At 39.3% G+C, this 21,427-nt stretch overlaps 1 protein-coding gene across 4 annotated transcripts in view; it reads left to right on the top strand.

The window, feature by feature from the left end:
- Positions 1-21,427, top strand: part of CDKL5 (cyclin dependent kinase like 5) — a 211,465-nt gene that overhangs the window by 160,625 nt on the left and 29,413 nt on the right. For all 4 annotated transcript variants that reach the window (XM_045089345.1, XM_045089346.1, XM_004758930.3 and 1 more), the window contains 5 exons: positions 562-652; positions 4,899-5,088; positions 10,652-10,732; positions 15,146-15,297; positions 20,235-21,201. In XM_045089345.1, coding sequence (XP_044945280.1) covers positions 562-652; positions 4,899-5,088; positions 10,652-10,732; positions 15,146-15,297; positions 20,235-21,201 — 1,481 coding nt within the window. The remainder of the gene's footprint in view (positions 1-561; positions 653-4,898; positions 5,089-10,651; positions 10,733-15,145; positions 15,298-20,234; positions 21,202-21,427) is intronic.

Genomic DNA, 21,427 nt, shown 5'->3' on the forward strand with positions numbered 1-21,427 from the left:
ATAATGACTGGCTCAGAGTGTTTGCCTTTGGCTCAGATCATGATCCCGGCATTCTGGGATCGAGTCCCCTGTCAGGCTCCCTGCTCAATGGGGAGTCTGCTTCTCCCTCTCCGTAATTCCCCCCTCCCTTCTCTCAAGTAAATAAATAAAAATCCTTTGGGGGAAAAAAAATATAATGGCCATCTGTGACAGGGTATTTTAGCTTTGACTTGGGCTCTTGTAGGGACTTCATTTTGTTCCCAAGATTTGCATTTATCGAGAGAGCTGACTTAAAAGTATGCTCTGAATGCTTGTAAAAGTATGTGATGACTTCAAAAATACTATTTCTTTAATATAGGAGGAGACAGGTTTTTTTAGTGAATACACTATATGTTAACTGATATACGAATGGACTAACATTTTTAAAATAATGAAGGGACCATTAATAAATAGCCCATTCAGTACCAGTCATTGTGTTCTTTTGATATTCCTTTAAAATATTACTAGCACTGAAATACCTTGCCAGCACGATATTGTTGCTTCTTTTTCACAGTTATACCTTTGGGGTTTTCTGTATTTCAGGTTTTGCTCGGAACCTATCAGAAGGCAATAATGCTAATTATACAGAATATGTGGCCACCAGGTGGTATCGGTCCCCAGAACTCTTACTTGGGTAAGTTACCTTCCCCAGATAAAATGACATTTATATATCTGCTGATCATGTGTCATTATAGGTTTGGGATCATCTATGGAAGATAAGAACTTTAGTTAATTAAATACCAGTTAACCTCTTGCAGTATAACAAGCCACCCAAAAGCTTAATGGTATAAAACAAACACCATTTTATTTGCTCACAATTCTGGATGCCAGTGATTTAGGGGAGTCAGTAATTAAAGTTCAGCTGGATTGTTCTTCTCTTGGTCTCAATGGGAATCACTCAGGTAGCTGTAGTCACTCAGTAGATCATTTGGAGGATGGTTGGTTTATGAGGCCTTGGCTGGGACAGACCATCTCTGTTCCATGGAGACTCATCCTCCAGTGGGCAAGTCCAAGTGGCTTCATGTGATAGCCGAAAAATTCCCTGCAGCAATTGGGCAAGCCTCAATGCAAAGGTGGTTTTCAAGCCTCTGTTACCCTGGTTTTCGCCTCATTAGCCAAAACCTGTTACATGGCCAAGCCCTGATTCAAGGGATGAAGAAATAAACTCGATCTCTTTCTGGGAGGACTGGCCTATCTGTTGGTTCATTCAATCATTCATTCATTCAACAAGCAGTTATCAGGTGTCTCTTATATCTAATCACTTTGCCAGAAACATGGTATAAATACTGAAGCAGTTGCCAATTTTATTATGAATAGAGAAACCTCGTTTGATGATAAATGGCTGCTCAAACACACCGCATTGTTGATTTTCTCAGCAATATCACATCTGTCCACTGTGTGCCCACCCTTCCACTTTCAGTGCTTTCACTCATCTGTTAACCCCAGAAAAGGGTTTACTGAAAAGATTTTTCTTTTCTTTTTAGAAACTTGAGAACCTAAGAAGGATCCTATCCTCTTGAACTCTATTACATAGTTATATGAATAATCCTGTATTACCTTAGTTGTAGTACTTTCTTATTTTCCATACATTGTATTTCCTTCTTGGGAACCATCCAAGAATGAAGAAAGAAGGCAAACTCTGCAAATAAAATGAGATATGGTAGTGATGATGACTGGTACTCTTATTATAGGTTTCATCTCTTTAGTGTGCGAGACATATATATAGGGGTCATGAGAAATGTAAGTTTTAAAGGTTTTATTTATTTATTTGTTTATCTTAGAGAGCTCAAGTGGGGGCAGAGAGCAGAGGAAGAGAGAGGGAGACAATCTCAAGTAGACTCTGCACAGAGTGTGGAGCTTCACGCAAGTCTTGATCCCATGACCCTGAGATCATGGCCTGAGCTGAAATCAGGAGTCAAGACACTGAACCTACTGAGCTACCCAGGCACCCTGAGAAATTTAATTTTTAAAAGATACTACTTATATAGTAGGAGTACAAATTTCTCTGTGTGTTTTTCTTTTTTTAAGATTTTATTTATTTGACAAGAGGGAGAGAGAGATTGGAAGTAGGCAGAGAAGCAGGCAGAGAGAGAGGCGGAAGCAGGCTCCCTGCTGAGCAGAGAGCACAATGCGGGGCTCAATCCCAGGACCCTGAGATCATGACCTGAGCTGAAGGCAGAGGCTTAACCCACTGAGCCACCCAGGCGCCCCTCTGTGGTTTTTTTGTTGTTGTTGAAGATCATGATGACAGTATGTGTAAGTTACTCACTGAGGGTTTATTTTGATATTCACAATTTCCCAGTGTCTGTTAACCATCTGATTGTAATTCTTGATTCATTGCTGACATAGAGTGTATAAGAATTATTGATACCAGTTACTGGAAGCTTTACTATTTTTTTTTTTTTTAATCAAAAGCTTGCTTTATCTTGGGAAACAAATGGTGGTTAGTCACTTTATTATTTCTCTTTGTGTGGATAGATTTTAGAATTTCTGTGCAAATTTTTTTTTTTTAAGTATTTTTATTTATTTGACAGACAGAGATCACAAGTAGGCAGAGAGGCAGGCAGAGAGAGAGAGGAGGAAGCAGGCTCCCTGCTGAACAGAGAGCCCAATGTGGGGCTCGATTCCAGGACCCTGGGATCATGACCTGAGCCGAAGGCAGAGGCTTTAATCCACTGAGCCACCCAGGCGCCCTGTGCAAATTTTTAAACTTGGTTTTTTGATTGATTTTCTTTTGTGTTTGTCTTTGTTTCTTTTTCTGTGTACCTCTGTCTGGACTTAATAAGATGCGTAATCCATTTTCTTTGGGGAGGGATTTGGAATTTGAGTTTACTGGACAGATTTGCCAAAGAAGAAATGAATATGAAGTAGATCATTCTTAGAACACCATCCAAGGAGTCATGTATGGTAGAGGACTTTTTATGATATGATTTTGTCTATGTGATGGCCCCAATGATTTCATTCTGAGGACAACCTTATTATAGACCTTCAGAGTATTTGCTGCCTAATAATACCTGTCAGAAAACTGCAGTTATGTTTAGAGATGTGTGGGAGCTACCAAAAATAGATAGGACTCCAATTAATTGGGGCCAAATTATATATTACTAATTAAATGATTGTCAAGTACTAGTTGAAGAACCATATTATTTGTGTAAAAATCCCATTGAAATCAGTTGATAGTTGGTTAATATTAAGATTTTATGTTTTTGTACATTCTTAAGACTTTGTCCTTGACATTCAAAATAGTTCCATCTGCATAAATTATTCATATCCGTTGACAGAAGAAAAATAGCGTGATTTGGGTATGTAGAGATTTTTTGTAAGTTTCTCCATCTAGCACAAGTTTTTTCTTTTATACATGTATTAAAGAAAGATCAGTATCCTTCCCTCCCCAACAAGCTACAGAAAGAAAATGTACATGAAGTTTCCTAAGATGGTCCTTTAGGTTTTTGTGGGAATGAAATGAGATAAAGAAAATACTGACTTTCATTTGTAATGACTTATTGTCCTAGAAACATTTCTGTATAGTGTTAACAGTGCTTTAGAGTATCTGTTAAAAGTTTTGTATTACTGCTGTATCATTATGACATTCTAGAATTTCATCCTGTGTTTTTTTCAAATACTTTATTTTGTTTTACCCTTCTTTTAACTTTTTTTTTTAATTTCTTTTTTTTTTTTTAAAGATTTTATTTATTTGACAGAGATCACAAGTAGGCAGAGAGGCAGGCAGATAGAAAGTGAGAGAAGGAAGCAGGCTCCCTGCTGAGCAGAGAGCCGGATGTGGGACTCGATCCCAGGACCCTGAGATCATGACCTGAGCCAAAGGCAGCGGCTTAACCCACTGAGCCACCCAGGCGCCCTTAAATTTCTTTAGAGAAAGAAAGACAGCATGAGCCGGGGAAGGGGCACAGGGAGGGAGTAAGCAGGCTCCATGCCGTTATATGGAGCCTGATGTTGGGCTCGATTCCACAACCTTGAGATCATAACCTGAGCCAAAAGCAAGAGTCAGATACCCAACCGACTGAGCCACCCAGGCACTCATGGCTTTCCCTTCTTAAAATTTGGATTATTTGTGTTTGAAACGAAATAAAATATGGTTTCTTTGCCACATATAATTTGATTTAAGAGTATAGATATTGGGGCATACATATAAAGCTTTTTTGGAGTACTTGGGTTTTCACATATAGCCTCCATTTATTAATAACAGAGCCCTCTGCTAAACTTAGATCCTAGAGGAGAACTATAAACCCCTAAGGAAATGGAAAAAAGATGCTTTGAGGCAAATAGTTATCATAAAACTCCATATACAAAGGGTACAAATAGTTTTAGGTAAATAATACTATAAAGCTTAGCCCACTCTTAGTTATTAGAAATTGTGATTCTGGGCAATCAGAAGTTAAATAGTACTCAGTGTTTATTGTTTAAGAAGACACGTTGAGTCAGTAGTACATTTTAATACACTGATCTCAAAAAATGGATGAGGTATAACTTTTTGACATTTTAAGAGCTAAAGGATAATTACCTAGAAAATGCATTTCTTGGGAGCATTTTATTTTCCAAGTGAAGTGTTAACTCATCAGACATGTGTACTATATTAGGGTTTATTAAGCCATTCATGTTCAAGATATGCCCAGATATGAGTAGATTCCAACTTAGTTTATTAACTAAATTATTATTAAACTGTTGGTTTTGTTAGCATAGTTTTATTTACTTGTGCTCTGAATTTTTTCCTGGATATCCATAATTCCTTTTTTTCAGCCTCATTTGTAGTTCCTTAAATATATGAATTGCTTTAAATTATGAATCTGTTCAAAATAATTTGGAAATTATTAAAATGTATTTCTTCATTTGCCAAGACAATTTCTCCCTTTGCCTTTCAGAGCTCCTTATGGAAAGTCTGTCGATATGTGGTCAGTGGGCTGTATTCTTGGGGAGCTTAGCGATGGACAACCTTTATTTCCTGGAGAAAGCGAAATTGACCAACTTTTTACTATTCAGAAGGTGCTAGGACCACTTCCATCTGAACAGATGAAGCTCTTCTACAGTAATCCTCGATTCCATGGGCTCCGGGTAAGAAGCTTTACTAAAACTCCAAATGGAATCAATACAGCAGTATTTAAATCATTGTTCATTGCACAATGGAATGCTAAGCTGTCCATTGAATACTCTTCCCTTTCCCAATACGATGCTTATAATCCCCATTATAGTATTTTATTTTTGAATCTTATATAGAATTTGTGAATTTTAAGAAATATTCTGAATTTGAAAGTCTAAGCTGGTAATGTTTTTCCTAATTGATAAGTTCCAATTTTGCAAACCCTGTTTTAGCATATGCATTATTACAGTCTACACTTTGGTTCTCTCAGAATGTTTCTTTGTCTAAAATATTAAGCATCCCTAAAAGCTATGAAAATGTATAAATGACTTGCTTATTTGAACAAACATTTGTAATGGTTTGAGGGAGAATATGAATCCTTGCATTCTTTAGATTTAAAGGTTGTGTTCTAGCATGTATTTCTTGTCTGTTGATAGTGAAACATCAGATCTTCTTTTCAAACTAGTATATTGTCTTGGGCAGCCTTTTCTAGGCTTGCTAACTTTGTACAAAACTTGTTTTCAGAGAATATGCTTAAAGAGGGTCATAAGGTAGAAACTTTCCCCAGATGAGAGATAAGCAACTATTCCAGTAGGCAGACAAAGGCTGCTTCTCTCTTCCATCTACCCCCAAAGCTACTTTTTTAGTTTTCAACTACTCTGGGCTAACATGCCAATTGGTGACCATTATGAGAACACTAAAATATGCTCACTGCCATTTTCTTTCTTTCTCTTAAATGCATGATTCTCAAACCATGTTTTCTTGAGTTTTTCCTGAGCACTTCATTTTTTCTTTTGACTTTCTGGACCTCCGTTCATTCCACTTTGAGGCCCATCCCCTCCTCACACATGAGCACCCGACATGGTGCCCACTCCTCTCTCTCCAAACTCCCACCACACTTGCCTTTGCTTTTCTTTGACTTCTAAAAACATTTTAGGACTTTTCCAGCTTCATGGATTTGGGATTTGTGGTTCCTTCTCCCAGGGAGGTGCTTCTGTTGTATGGTTCCTTCTCACTTTGTAAATCTCAGCTCCAAGAATGTCCCCTTCTCTGATGCCACCAGCATACTGCCCCCACCCTCCTCCTAGTGTCTCCCATAACCCTTCCCCCCTTTTTTCCATCCAGCACTTCCCCTGGTATGTAGTCGTGTTGTTTATTTGTTTACTTGTCAATTATTAATGGTTGAGTTCTCACCTACTAGAGTATAAACTCCCCGATGGCAGAAATCTTATTTTTCTACTGTTATTTCTAGCATCTGTAACAGAGTCCAGCACATCTAGCTAGGAACACAGTGAGTACTTGAATGATGGATTGAGCCAATTTATATCATCAGCACTCAAGCTCAACTGCACCTCCCTTCTCTCTCTCTCTCTAATGCTTCCTTCACCCTTAGCACCATTTTACCTGAACTATTGACGATCACTCCTGAACGCATCTCTCCAAACTTTCTGTCTTCACTTTAGTGTTTTCACATTGCCTTTGCAATAATTGTCCTTCAGATTGCACATTCAGTTGTATCTCCTTTGTGTTTGGAAACCTCTATGGGATTGCTTACATTTAAACTCCTTAGGCGATACATAACATTAAGAACCCCTGCTCTTAGCCCTCCAACTTTATCTGCCACTCATTCCCACCATTGCCCCCTACTTGTCAACATACTGAACTTCTCACCATTTCCTTGACATATTGCTCCTACAGTGCTGTGTTTTCATTTCTGTGGTGCTCCTAGTACTTGCTCTACTTCGTGGAAAGCTCTTCCTCCTCTTTTCTCCCAGACTGAGGTCAAGTGTTTTCCCTCCAGGAAGCCTTTCTGGACTCCTCCAGGGAGTGGGTGACTCCCCCTTCCGTGTTCCAGTAGTGCTCATTGCCATCTCTTTTAAATAGCTGTGTTCAAAAAAATACGTATCTCACTGAACTGATGAATTCCTTGAGGAAATGAACTACCATGTCCACCAGTAGATTCATAGCACATCTAGAGTGGTGCCTAGCAGGTTGAATAATAATGAGTGATTGAAATTTTTTTTTTAAAGATTTTATTTATTTATTTGACAGACAGAGATCCTAAGTAGGCAGAGAGGCAGGCAGAGGGGGGCGGGGGGAAGCAGACTCCTTGCCGAGCAGAGAGCCCAAGGTGGGGCTCGATCCCAGGACCCTGAGATCATGACCTGAACCGAAGGCAGAGGCTTAACCCACTGAGCCACCCAGGCGCCCCTGAATGATTGAATATTTGACCTCAGGATTTTTTTTTTTTTTTTTAAAGATTTATTTATTCATTTGACAGAGAGAGATCACAAGTTAGGCAGAGAGGCAGGCAGAGAGAGAGGAGGAAGCAGGCTCCCTGCTGAGCAGAGAGCCCGATGTGGGACTCGATCCCAGGACTCTGAGATCATGACCTGAGCCGAAGGCAGCAGCTCAACCCACTGAGCCACCCAGGCGCCCCTGACCTCAGGATTTTAACAGTAACTTCTGGAACATCAGGCTTGGTCTGCTGGCTGCCTGTTCTTTGCCTGGTTAAAGAGACTCCATGCCTGAAGAGAGTGTAAACAGATGTGTTATGGTACCTAACCTTAATAACTTACAAACTAGCCGAAGAATTAAGACGTTTGTGCATGAAATAATCGGAAAGCAATATGACTTATTATAAAACGCCTCATTCTTTACCGTGTTGCACTGTTTTCTAACACACATCTTAGTATGGCTGAGACCATGAGAGTGTTAAATATTCTGGAAAGTTAGAAATCATAGTTGACTGGACTCATTAGAGGAAGATTTATAGAAGATTTGAAATTTGTCGTGGATATGAAGAATGAGTAGCTTTGGGTTAGATAGGCCAAACGAAGAATCTCTTTTTCCCTCATTTGTGTATGGTCCGTTTTGTTCACAGACCTCCTCACTAAGTAGTAGTATCTGTAAAACACTGGGTAGCACATGACAGCACCGCTTATAAATAACCTCAGAGAAATTGCTGCTTCCGTGTTACTTTGATTTTTATAAACTTTAATATTTTTACAATTTAGTCTGAACGTGTTTGTGGTCTTTAAACTAGATTAATCTTTTTGGAGGTTTAACATCATTTGAGGGGAATGTCTTTATCATTTTGTTGGAGAATATCTGCGAAAGATAGCTAAGCATGTAGAGTGTGGGAACTGGAACTTCCGTGAGTTACAGACTCACCGGTGATTAGTCCATTGTTCCTGGCATTTTGATTCAGTTGTGTAGAGATTGGAAAGTCAACAAGATGTTGCTCTTTTGTTAGGCTTTATTTTGAAAAAGTTAACAATTGTTGTCCCATAGTCTAGGGTATAGATTCTGGAGTTAGACTGCTGGGGTTCTTAGCCTGGCTCCATTATTTCTTACATGAATGACTTTGGCAAGTTTCTTGTGCCTTGGTTTCTTCGTGTAGAAAATGCTATGAAAATGTTGTGAAGGTTAATTGTTCTCTGTAATATGCCCAGACCAGTGCCTGACACATAGTAAGAGCTTGCTAAAGACATACTCTCGTTGTATTGTATTGTTCAAGTGATTAAGAAAGAAAAACTACTTGTTGGGATATAATTTAAACTTCTATGTTTGAGTTTTGGTTATATGCTGAATTATCACATGAGAATGGTAGATTTCATTCAAAAGCATATAAATTAATTTTTTTAACTTAGTTTGGTCATTTTTTATCATAATTTTTTTAATACTTTCTCAGTCTCTGCATTAATTTTCTTATCAATGAAATGTTACTTCTGAAGAAAGAAAGGGACATCTGGTAACATAAGATAGACTTCATGAGCAAAATATTAATTAAAATGTAGCAGACAGAGTTGTTTATCACAGCATGACAGGTGTCTCTCTTTGGGCTGGTATTTAATACTCCAACAACATCCAAAAGAACTTCCGTTGAGAGCGGTGCCTAGGTTCAGAAAGAGTGTGGGTTTGGATTATAGACCTGGATGCAAATATTAGTTCTGCTTTTTAATTATGTAACTTGCTTTGAATAAGTTATTTGAACTTTCTGATTATCACCTTCATCTTTAAAATAAGAAGAATTGCTAAAATGCCTTGTATAGCATCACTTCCTTCTCTAATTAGTTAAAATTATTGCCCGTGTGTCTGTGTCAAGTTCGTGTTTTTCCTTCTACTTCCTCTGTCTGGGGTGCTGTCTGACTTTTCTCTGTCCTCACATTTTTCTTACCTTTCAAAACCTAGTTCAAATATTATCTGTGGATTCTCTTTTTCTCCAGCTGCAAGTCTCTTTTTCTCCACCTTGGTCTCTCCTTCCTCCGAGCTTCAAGTAGAATTTTTGGCTGCACACTTCAGTGCTGATTGCTGTCTCAGCCAGACTGTGGGTTGCTTAATTGCATGGTTTAGGTCTGACCCATATGCTGTAATTCCTGCTGTCCCTAGCTCAGTGTGCAGATAATGTCATAATCACAACTTCAGTGATTTGTTTGAATTTCCCTCCATAACTAGTCCTCCCATCCACGTACTGAACATGTTCAAGGATTCTGGTACTTTGAAGTGCTCTTATGTCGGTATAAAGGAAATATGTATTAAAGGCAAAGGAGACTTCCCATTGCAAGGGAGTGCCTGGCATTGGGCTCTAATACTTTCTCATCCACGTGGATGTTGCAAAATGTGGGGTGGCAGAGAGGACAGAGCACCTTAATAAATTTGACCTCTTCTTTTCATTTTATTTAAAAATGCATTTATTAATTTAGAAGACTGTTTGCCTTCTGTTCCAGCTTATATAAAGGAAGGAATTGAAAACAGGTCATTAAAAAAGTATTTTAAAAGCAATGTTCAAACATGTGTCTGAATTCATTATTGCTATTTCTGTGGCCCTTCAAGAACTGGCCTCTCTCCCTTCACTTTCTCTCTCTCTCTCTGTCTTTTTAAGATTTTTATTTACTTATTTGAGCTAGAGAGAAGAGAGAGCATGAGCCGGGTGCTGGGGTGGGGAGCGGTGGTGGCCTGGGCAGAGGGAGAGGGAAATGCAGGCTCTCCAAGGAGCAGGGAGCCTGACACAGAGCTGGATCCCAGAACCCTGGGATCATGACCTGAGCTGAAGGCAGCTGTTTAACCAGCTGAGCCACCCAGGTGCGCCTTCTCTCTCTCTCTCTTTCTCTCTCTCTTTTTTTTTTCCATTTTCTAATTTTCAAGAGTAAATGATATTGTGAAAAAGCCTTAAGAATTGTCTATGTAAGGAGACAAGTTCTGTATAAACTATATTATAACTGAAGTGTCTATATAAACAGAGAGTACCCTGTAAACTGTATAGTCTCAAATCTTTACAGTTAGGTTTGTTTTACATGCTTCATTGGCTAGATTTAATATCCTCTCTTATCTATACATTTTCCTGTTATTTGATACCTAGTCCTATTAATCTGTACCTCAAATACATAGACATAAAACTAAAGGACACATGAAATGAATTTGACTCTGGCACTAGGGCAGTAACTTCTGTTCCTTTGCTACCTTTTCCAGAACTCACAGCACATATGCACATGTGTCCCCTTCCCCGAGTGCTAACACTCCTGTCTGTTCTTACAGTTTCCAGCTGTTAACCACCCTCAGACATTGGAGAGAAGATACCTTGGAATTCTAAATAGCGTCTTACTTGACTTAATGAAGGTGGGACAAGTTGATGTTGTCTATATAAAATGTCTTTTGGTTTGTGGATTTTTTTCTGTTTACATGTGACCAAAGCCTGCTTTGTATTTCGTTAATAGATGTGTTATAGTGAATAATTGGGGACTAGGTTATGTTAAAAGCATGCGGTTTAATCAAAATAGCAACAGTACCTAGTTTTGTAACATTCCATGTAGACTGGACCATGAGATACCTCAGTTATGTTCCTAAAGTGGAAAGAGTAATAATGATTTAAATATAAGTAATAAATAACTTAAAAATTCAGCGTTAAAGAGCTGCTTAGGTATAAAGTTTCAAAACAAATATTAAAATGAATGTTGAAAGAAGAAATGTTCTAACTTTTTTTTTAACGTGACTGTTAAGGCCTCTCTTAAGATTATTTTGTAAGTGAACCTAGTTCTGCCCTTTTTCTAATTTGGCCTCTTCTCTCCCTAAGGGTGGGGCTTTTTCTGGGTCTCTCTCTTTTTTTTTTTGCCACAGCAGATTCACTGCTTCTACCACACCTGAGCATGCCTCCTCATGCGCCTGTCCCTATGCAGAAAGTTCTCCTGCTCTGCACTACCAGAAACATTCTCATAGTTTTTTATTCAAGCTCTTCCTTCCCATTAGATGGACAGCTGCTTAAGCGAGAACCAGTTTTTCCTGTTTTCTCTGGCTTTCATTGCAGCCAGCCAGTGCATAAGCTGGTGCTGGTTGTTTGATAGTAGACCTTCAAAAAAACACTTGTTAATAGATCAGTTTTATTGTATGTCCATTTAGTTTATTGTTCAAAATCAGGGGTTGTTACATTATACACACAGTCTTAAAGGTACACTTAGCACAGTTGGAAATTGCCGAGAGCACTTTCAGAACTTTGTTGTGCTTTAAACTATGTTCCTCTGTGTCCAGAGCAACACTGTGCAAATTGGTGTCGGGGCAATGGTGAGGGATTGGGCACGGCTTTTAGAAAGGCCACATACCACATAACCTTTTGTAGAGAATTACAATATTCATTAATTTAGGAAGGCTTTCAGAAATCCCAGGTAAAGAAGCATTTATGTCTTGCTCAGCATTTCCCAAATTTAATTAAATACTGAATACTATTTTTAAAAAGTCTGTGGACTCTGAGAAACAGAGGGCTTTGGAAGGGAGTGGGGTAGGGCGTTAGGTGAGCCTGGTGGTGGGTACTAAGGAGGGCACGAATAGCATGGAGCACTGGGTGTGGTGCATAAACAAGGAATCTTGGAACAATGAAAAATTAAAATAAAATTTAAAAAAATAACTACAGTACTGGTGTTCTTTTTTTTTTTTTTAAAGATTTTACTTATTTATTTGACAGACAGAGATCACAAGTAGGCAGAGAAGCAGACAGAGAGAGAGGAAGGGAAGCAGGCTCCCTGCTGAGCAGAGAGCCCTATGTGGGACTCGATCCCAGGACCCTGAGATCATGACCTGAGCTGAAGGCAGCGGCTTAACCCACTGAGCCACCCAGGTGCCCAGTACTGGTGTTCTGAACACAGATTGAGAGATGCTATTAAAAAGATAACCCTCAAGGATTTTTCATATTAATTAGGCATAAATTATCTCTTGATTCAGTTGGATTCTGTCAATATGTTCTGTCACACAATCAATATTTATCACGGCTTAATGATTTGGTAATTTAAAAATATAAATAAAGTGAAAAAAGAACTGAATTAAATACAATTTCATGGTTTTTGCCTTTTGTCTTTTTAAAAAAATAACTGAACTTTTTTTAGTTAAATCATTACCAGTTCTAATTACCAAGGGTCAGTGTTGTACCTGGTAAAATCCAGAACAGATAAAGGTACAAAGATAATGAGAATCTTTCTGTATTGATACCAATTTGGAAATTAAACTAATCCCTATTTAGAATATTTAACTTCAAACTTCTTTAACAGTAAGTAAACATTTTTATTGAAATGTATATTCATAAGATATGCAAATTATGTATACATTTCAGTTAGTTTTTAGAATGTAAACATATCAATGTAACCACATCAAGACTGAGATAGAGAAAATTATTAACACCCAAGAAGCCTCTTCAAGAGCCCCTCCCTGGCTCTCTACCCCATATGCCTCCCCACTCCTGGAAACCATAATTCTGAGTTCTATCACCAAAGATTAATATTGCCTTGTTATTGAATGTTACATAAATAGAATTATTCCTTTTGTCTTTTAGCCATTTTCAAAATGAATTTGAAAAGTAAAGAACATTATTTATCCTTTCATGAAGAAATATATTCTCTATGCTATTCCCTAAAGCAGATTTTTTAATTTTGTCCATGTATAAGTACCTAAAATAGCCATCTCATCCTGCATCTGTTTATACATATTAGCCATTTTAGAGGGGATGCAGGTTACCAGAATTGATCCAGCCCACGGTAATTTATGTGGACTCTATTTTATTTTTTAAAAAATGTTTTTTTTCCCCTGAAATGCTGAATTTTGAAGCTGTTTACCTGGTGAGTTTTATACTTTCCTCATAATGACCTCCTCCTTTTAAGTAATTTGAAAATTAACAGCTATATTTATGGATATAAAAATAGTTCTTTGTGTGTATATGCAGTAATTTCTACAGTTGATAATCTTAAAATAGCACTTTGATGCTAGTAGAAAGTCATGATTGTAAAAAGTCATATGTATTTCTAATTTAAAATCCTACTCAGGAGCCAGCTTTGCTGTTTTTAACGAGTATCATACATTTGAAACCATTTTGATGTTAACTATTTGGCCACTGAGACCAAAATAATTTTTATATACTTCCACAGTTTTTTATTTTCTAAAGAGGAGGAGGCAAGAACTACAATAAGTTTAGAATTGTATCTGAGTCAACATGAATGTAAATCCACTTGCATATAAACAGTGGCTTGGGTTACCAGAATCTTTTTTTTTTTTTTTTTAAGATTTTATTTATTTATTTGACAGAGAGGGATCACAAGTAGGCAGAGAGGCAGGCAGAAAGAGAGGAGGAAGCAGGCTCCCTACTGAGCAGAGAGCCCGATGCAGGACTTGATCCCAGGACCCTGAGATCATGACCCAAGCTGAAGGCAGAGGCTCAACCCACTGGGCCACCCAGGCACCCCTGAAAGGAATCATGTATGCATGCAAGGATTTCTGATATTTATCATAGCATTAATTATAATAGTGAAAAGTAGCAGCCATCTAAATGTCTAACAGTAGACCAATTGAATGAATTATGGTATATCCATCCCACACACTTCCTAGGTCATTTAAGAACATGTTGTGAATTTATTTGTTGCATCATTTTCATAATAATAACATAAAGGAAACAACCAAAATGTTTGTCATTAGAGAATTGCTAAAAACAACCTAAGTCATATCCATAGAGTAAAAGCTCTTTACCGATATGCAATGATCTCTTAAGATCTAATGTCCATTGGAAAGAAAGATAAGTGCAGACCATAGCGTGTCTGCTACTATTTGGGTAAAATAAAAGCAACAGGGGCTCCTGGGCGGCTCAGTGGGTTAAGCTGCTGCTTTCAGCTCAGGTCATGATCTTGGGGTCCTGGGATCGAGTCCCACATTGGGCTCTCTGCTCGGCAGGGAGCCTGCTTCTCTGTCTCTCTCTCTCTGCCTGCCTCTCTGCCTACTTGTGATCTTTCTCTGTCAAATAAATAAAAATCTTTAAAAATAAAAAAAATTTTAAAAATAAAAATAAATAAAAATTTAAAAATAAAATAAAAGCAACAGAGAGAAATAGGTACAGAATATCTATGGAAGGATGTGCAAGAATATGGGCTGCCTCCCAAGAGGGGGCAGGAGAACGATGAGTGTATATTGTTTCATGTGAATATATACTTCTTCCAAGATAACATTTCAAATGTCTGTTACGTTGTAAAAAATGTTTTTGACTAGTATGTGAAAAATGCAGGATCCACTACTTCCACATATAACATAAAGTCAGGTTTTATAAAACAAAATATGTATATACGATATTCAGAAAAGGGCTGGGAGAGCTTGTCCCCAGAGGGCAACAGCAGTAAGATAATGTGATAATTTATTTTTTTATTAAAAAATTTTTTTTTTTAAGATTTTATCTATTTGAGAGAAAGAGAATAAGTGAGCGAGCACAAGTGGGGAAGGGGCAGAGGAAGAAAGAGAAGCAGACCTCCCGCTGATCATGGAACCTGACACAGGGCTCCATCCGAGGACCCTAAGACCTAAGCCAAATTTAGACATTTAACTAAGTCAACCAGGCATCCCAATAATGTGGTAATTTAAATAACCCTCTTTAAAAAGTGTTTTTGGATTAAACTGCGTTCGCTAGATAGTTTGCAATGACCATTTCCTTTATAAGGAAAAGAAATAAGGTTTTTATTACAATTTAAATTTGACTTTGTAATGTTCTTTCCGATCCTAACTTTGTTTCCTAAGAATTTACTGAAGTTGGACCCAGCTGACAGATACTTGACAGAACAATGTTTGAATCACCCTACATTTCAAACCCAGAGACTTTTGGATCGCTCCCCTTCAAGGTCAGCAAAAAGAAAACCTTACCACGTGGAAAGCAGCACTTTGTCTAATAGGTAAATATTCCCTTTTAAGGAAATACAGATGCAGTGTTGGTCTTACAAGTAGGTGGAGGAGGTGGCTGCTTAAATGATGCAATTAAAGAAAAGAAGGAAAGCCCTCTTTATTCAAAAATATCTTCCTTATGCTTATTACATGATTCAGAACCATAATTAAAGAGTTGTGTGGGTCTTAAAGACTTTCTTATCTTTAATAATATATTATGGAAGCCTATGCATTTCCTGGGAAAGGTAGCATAGGTTAGCAACTAAGGGGGTTTCTAGCCTCGTGAATGAGAAGGTCCTGCGTAAATGGGGCTGGGGCCAAGGCATGATTCTTGGAGGCAAAAGGGTGGGTGAGGGCAAGAGAATCTCTGGAGGGAAAAGAGGATGCTGAACACAAGTGGGGAGGAGGCCACCTAGGACAGTCTTTGCAACTGAACCAAGTAGGTTTGGCTCTATTAGAAAGCTCGTATGTTTCTGTTTTTTTAATCATTGAGTTGAGAAGTTAGTTTTTCCTAAGAATAACAATATGGAAATAGTAAAGTCACTTTGGTAGATGGTGATTAAAATTGGTATTTCTTAAAATAAAAATTTTTAGCATAATCTTAAAAAAAAAACCCTCTACTTCTGGGGTGGGGGGCTGTCTTCCCTTCTCTACCAAGAAGCTGGTCTTGTCATCTTGTATTGCTCAGCCTCTGGGATTAGTAAATTGTTTCGTTCATCTGCTCTTAAAAGATAAATAGAAAATGGTCATTCTTAATGTGAAGTTTTCTGAATATAAACTTTTTCTCCTTTCACTGCAATTTTCTCTCCACATAACATAATTGTTATTAATCTATTGGAATTTTGAAAACCCGAGATCTAGTACTTTTTCAAGATACGTGAGCATATCCATAAATTGACAATAACCATTTATCCTATGTTTTCTCTGCCTAACTGCGATGGTGTGATTGTGTTTTACTTCTCTTTACTGTCTTCTGAATGATTGGTTTACATATGTTATAGACCATTCTTAGCTGGATTGTTTTATTTGTTTGGGGATTTTTTGTTTGTTTCCCCCCCTCTGCCCCCCCCCCCCCGAGGCCTGTGAGCAGATTCAAATTCCGCTTAACCAAGTTTGTGTTTACTTTGTTGTCTGTTTTCATGAGATTTTAGTACACTAAGGAATAATAGTCATCATGTAGTTACTCCTTTCCATTTAGGAAGTTCAAGTTATGCCTCTGTCTTATCTGGGATCACTCCCCAGTTCAGGTACTTTTGTCTCTGTTCTGCCTTAATTATCACTTGACTCCTCTAGTTCACATTTGCAAAGGAAAAGGATCCCAAGGATATAAAGTTCAGTAGACTGATGACAATTTTTTGCTTCATGCTGTAGTGATTAATGGTGCAACCCATATCATGAAAGGGGACCTTTGTATCTATCCTCTAATGACTTGGCTTGAGAGATCCCCAGTGGGTGTCTGAGGCTCTCCCTGGGAACCCTCTTTGGGAATCTGTCAAGGAGGATTTGTGTGGTGATAGGCTGTAATTTATATGGGTCTTTAAGGAGTCCACCTAAATCTTCTTTTGAAGTAGACAAGAATAGAAATGATAAGTAAATAAAACCTATGAAAGAATCTGTGTTTAGGTCTTAACACCATGTAGAATTTTAAAAGGAAAAGTCTTAAGTGGTTTCTTTAGGAACAATCTCAGCTGAGTTTACATGTGTACGGAAATGTCTTTTTCTCTACACTTGTCTGTGGTTCATATTTCCTCTATGGATTCCCTTCTTACTGGGGACACTAACTCTACAAAGACCACGGCTAACTCGGGCTTCCCAGCATCACTGCTGCCACTTACATACTCTGCTGCCGTGTCCCTGAGACACATTCACATACCGTGTCTTCTCTTGGCATTATGTTGCCCTGCCTGAGTCTCCTTCAGACTGTCCCGAGGTTCTCCTGACCTTGGACCTGGTGGGATGGTGGTGTTTTAGCCTGCCCTGCCCTCTCACTGGGCCTGCTTTGCCATCCTTCTCCATAAAAATGTGGCTTGGCATCTTTGATGTTTAGTTTGAGAAGTCATTTTAACTAAAAAGATGAACTGTTCTGCCAGCCATTTCAGAAGGGTTTATATATAAAATCCTCTTTAAGTGGTTGGCAGTTTAGCACAGATTCCTTACAGTTGTGTGCCAAAGAGATCTATGGAATTTTTGGAGCAGTTTCTTATTGTTGTGCTTTGGCAGAACTCCAATTTGAAGACAATTTGATGCCCTTTCTACTAAAGAATTATGTGCAAAGCTCCATGGCTTCAAATTAATACCAAGACAGAAGCGTTCAGAATAGCATTTTAGGCTCTTTGCACTTTTATGGGAAACCAAACTCTTTGATAAATGTTTCTACCTTAACGTTATAACCTCCCTTTTCTCATTAGAAACTGTACCTTACGTTGCTACGAATTTGTTCTTTCTAACATGCAGCTTTGTGCTCTCCTTTGAGGTCCATATCTTCCAAGGCTTTCAGAAGCTTTAGCAGCTGTCTTCACTCTTCTCTATCCTTCCCTGGTTTTCTCTGGAGCTTCAGGCATTACACAATATCTGCGTGTGTTATCTCCGCTATTACCCCCTCTCTAGACCTGAAGGAGAAAGGGGAGGAAGTAGGAATATGCGAGCCCAGGGGAACCAGGCAGGAGGAGCCACCCTGTGAGAGCTGTAATCTGGACGGACAGAGCTGTGACCCGAGTTAGGGTGCATGCTGGGAAGGAGGAGGGAAGACAGCCCCCAGGCCCTTGCACGACTTAGTGCAGCTGGGAGTTCGGTGGCAAGAGATCCTGGTGATGCAGTATGCAGCATTGGACTCCTGAGGCCCTGAGTGGGGCGGGGCAAAATGGAGGACAGCTTGGGGGTTCGGTAAATGGAAGATAACCAGCACACTTAGGTCTATTTATGGGTTAGATTATTCACATATTTTTGTTGGGGTTTTTGTAAAGTTGCTTGGATATTTTAGTTAACAAGATTTAAGTTGACAAATGATTCTGATGGTTTAAAACCTGATCCCTTTAGGGCACCTGGGTGGCTCAGTCCATTAAGCCTCTCGGCTCTTGATTTTGGCTCAGGTCATGATCTCAGGGTCGTGGTGTCTAGCTCCTGCCCATGCTCAGTGCAGAGTCTGCTTAAGATCTTCTCCCTCTGCCCGCTCTCCACTGCCACCTTGCCAGCGTGCTCTCTCTCTGTAAAAAACAAGCAAACAAACCAACAAACAGAAAAAAACAACCTGATGCCTTAGGGTATGATGACTGCCCTTTATTGATCCGGGGTTAGAGTCAGTTGATATCCTTTAACAGAAGGTGAAACTTTTGTTTCTTTTTAATTTTTTTAAAATTTTATTTATCTTTCATTTATTGATTTAGAGAGAGAACGCACACAAGTGGGGGGAAGGCAAGAGGGGGAGGGAAAGAGGCAGACTACCCGCTGAGCGCAGAACCCCCATGTCAGGTGGTTTTCACCATCGAGGGCCACTGCCTGCTCCAAAATCAAGAGTCCGACACTTAACTGACTGAGCCACCCAGGCGCCCCGAAACTTTTGTTTCTTTGCGTTTCTTTCTAGATCTAGGACCTGCTATTTATTTAGTTAGCTCGTATTTAAGGGACCTTATTTGAGGCTGCAGTTGTGACTGAACTAGGAGAGATTAGTGACTGAATTTAGAAGATGAGGCCTTCCACAACTGTTACAGGCTTGCTTGGTATCAGATACTTTTTTTAAATATTCTGCAGGATAGGAGGATGGGAAAAGAGCCCTTACCTTTGTTGCCTGAGGAGTGGATTCTCAGGGAAAATGGAAAGGCCTAATTTCACAGATTACTGTTAAAAAGGCAAAAAAATGTGACTTTCTTTCTCAGTTAGTGTGTGATGGGAACAAAACTCCCCCATGTCAAACCATCTTCAGCAATAGCGATATTTGCAGCAGAATTTTCTGAATGCATAATAAAAAGGGATCTTTTTATTATGTAGATTATTTTTCATTTAAAAACATTCTCCTATCTCAGAGTATAGTTTGGTCCTTCATATAGTTGCAGTTGAACAAACTGACCTTGCTGTGAGGTGTTTCAGCTTTCCAATAGAGGACAAGGTTTTCCTCTGGATTTATATTTTTTATTTTAAGCCAGATAGGAAATGAAGCTTTAAATCCTAAAGAAAGCCTTAGTCGGTTTGGAATGATGACGTGTGAGATGATGAAGAGAATAAATTAGGTCTTCTGGAGAGAAATTAACTCTCTCGATCCCTGGGATCCAGTTAAAGACACATTCCTGTTTAGGGTACAAGGAGAAGTATTGCCACTTCTCCAGAACATAAACATTGATCATCCAACATAGTTTACGGTTGGTTTTAGAGCGTCATTTTCTTTTATTGAGTATATTGCAAGAACTCCCATTCTTTGATGATACAGACTAAAGACAAAAGGATACTGGTGTCTGTATGTGCTGTGAGTATGTATCTCTGAAGCCGGCAGTGAGTTTTACAAATAAAATAGAAGTTCAGTGAATATCATGACCTTCAAGTCTACATGTTGCCTCTGACGTCAAGCATTCAAAGAGTTCCCAGGAGTTCATTACAGCTTAGCTCTCCTTTTCTTACCAGGCATTCCATAACAAACACTCATGTGAGCACCCACATAGCAAAAACATGTTTTCCCAGAATATCAGTTAAGAAAGCCTGTTGGCAAAAAGTTACTTGAACATTTAAGGATGTCAAAATCATTTTGGTCAGGACCATTGCTTTGTTGCAAAGTGACTTGATCTAAGCAGCTTATTCTTTGTGGTTACTTGTTATTTGTTGGCACATGTTTGAATGTGTAACTATTTTTAGTCTTTCAGGTGTTTTAGGGGTGTGTGCAGGTGTGTGTCTTTTTTTAAACAATACTTTTTGTGTGTCTGCTATTGAAGGAAACCGATACCCTTCTTTTGTTTTTACATAGAAATCAAGCCAGCAAAAGTGCTGCTTTGCAGTCTCACCACAGATCCAACAGCAAGGACATCCAGAACCTAGGTGTGGGTTTGCCCCGGGCTGACGAAGGTCTTCCTGCCAATGAAAGCTTCCTAAACGGAAATCTTGCTGGAGCTACTCTTAGTCCCATGCACACCAAAACCTACCAAGCAAGCAGCCAGCCTGGTTCTACCAGCAAAGATCTTACCAACAATAACATACCACACCTTCTCAGCCCAAAAGAAGCCAAGTCAAAGACAGAGTTTGACTTCAATATTGACCCAAAGCCTTCAGAAGGCCCAGGCACAAAGTACCTCAAGTCAAGCAGCAGATCTCAGCAGAACCGGCACTCATTCATGGAAAGCTCTCAGAGCAAAGCTGGGACACTGCAGCCCACTGAAAAGCAGAGCCGGCATAGCTACATTGACACTATTCCCCAGTCCTCTAGGAGTCCCTCCTACAGGACCAAGGCCAAAAGCCACGGGGCGTTGAGTGACTCCAAATCTGTGAGCAACCTTTCCGAAGCCAGGGCCCAAATTGCAGAGTCCAATACCAATAGGTACTTCCCATCCAGCTGCTTGGACTTGAACTCTCCCACCAGCCCAACTCCCACCAGGCACAGTGACACAAGAACTTTGCTCAGCCCCTCGGGGAGAAATAATCGAAGTGAGGGCACTCTGGACTCACGCCGAACCGCAACCAGGCATTCCAAAACCATGGAGGAGTTGAAGCTGCCTGAGCACATGGACAGCAGCCATTCCCATTCTCTCTCTGCACCTCATGAATCCTTTTCTTACGGGCTGGGCTACACTAGCCCCTTCTCTTCCCAGCAGCGTCCACATAGGCATTCCATGTACGTGACCCGGGACAAAGTGAGAGCCAAAGGCTTGGACGGAAGCTTGAGCGTAGGGCAAGGAATGGCGGCCAGGGCCAACAGCCTCCAGCTCTTATCACCTCAGGTACAGCTCGGACCTTTGACTGGATCTGTTGGCTCATCATGGGAAGGTGGTGCAGGGGTGTGGATAGGGTCAGTCTGCAATTTTCCCTACTGTAGGAGGTTGTGCTTTCTTTTTTGGGGAGGGGGGGAGCAATACTTGAAGGACTATCTGTTAAAAAAAAATATTGAAGGCCCACTGTTGAGTATTCAAGAGAACTCAAAAAACCTTGTTTTTAGAAATCTGCTTC

This window comes from Mustela putorius, unplaced genomic scaffold, assembly GCF_011764305.1.
Source record: "Mustela putorius furo isolate JIRA1106 unplaced genomic scaffold, ASM1176430v1.1 tig00003836_pilon_pilon_pilon, whole genome shotgun sequence".
Classification (NCBI taxonomy): Eukaryota; Metazoa; Chordata; class Mammalia; order Carnivora; family Mustelidae; genus Mustela; species Mustela putorius.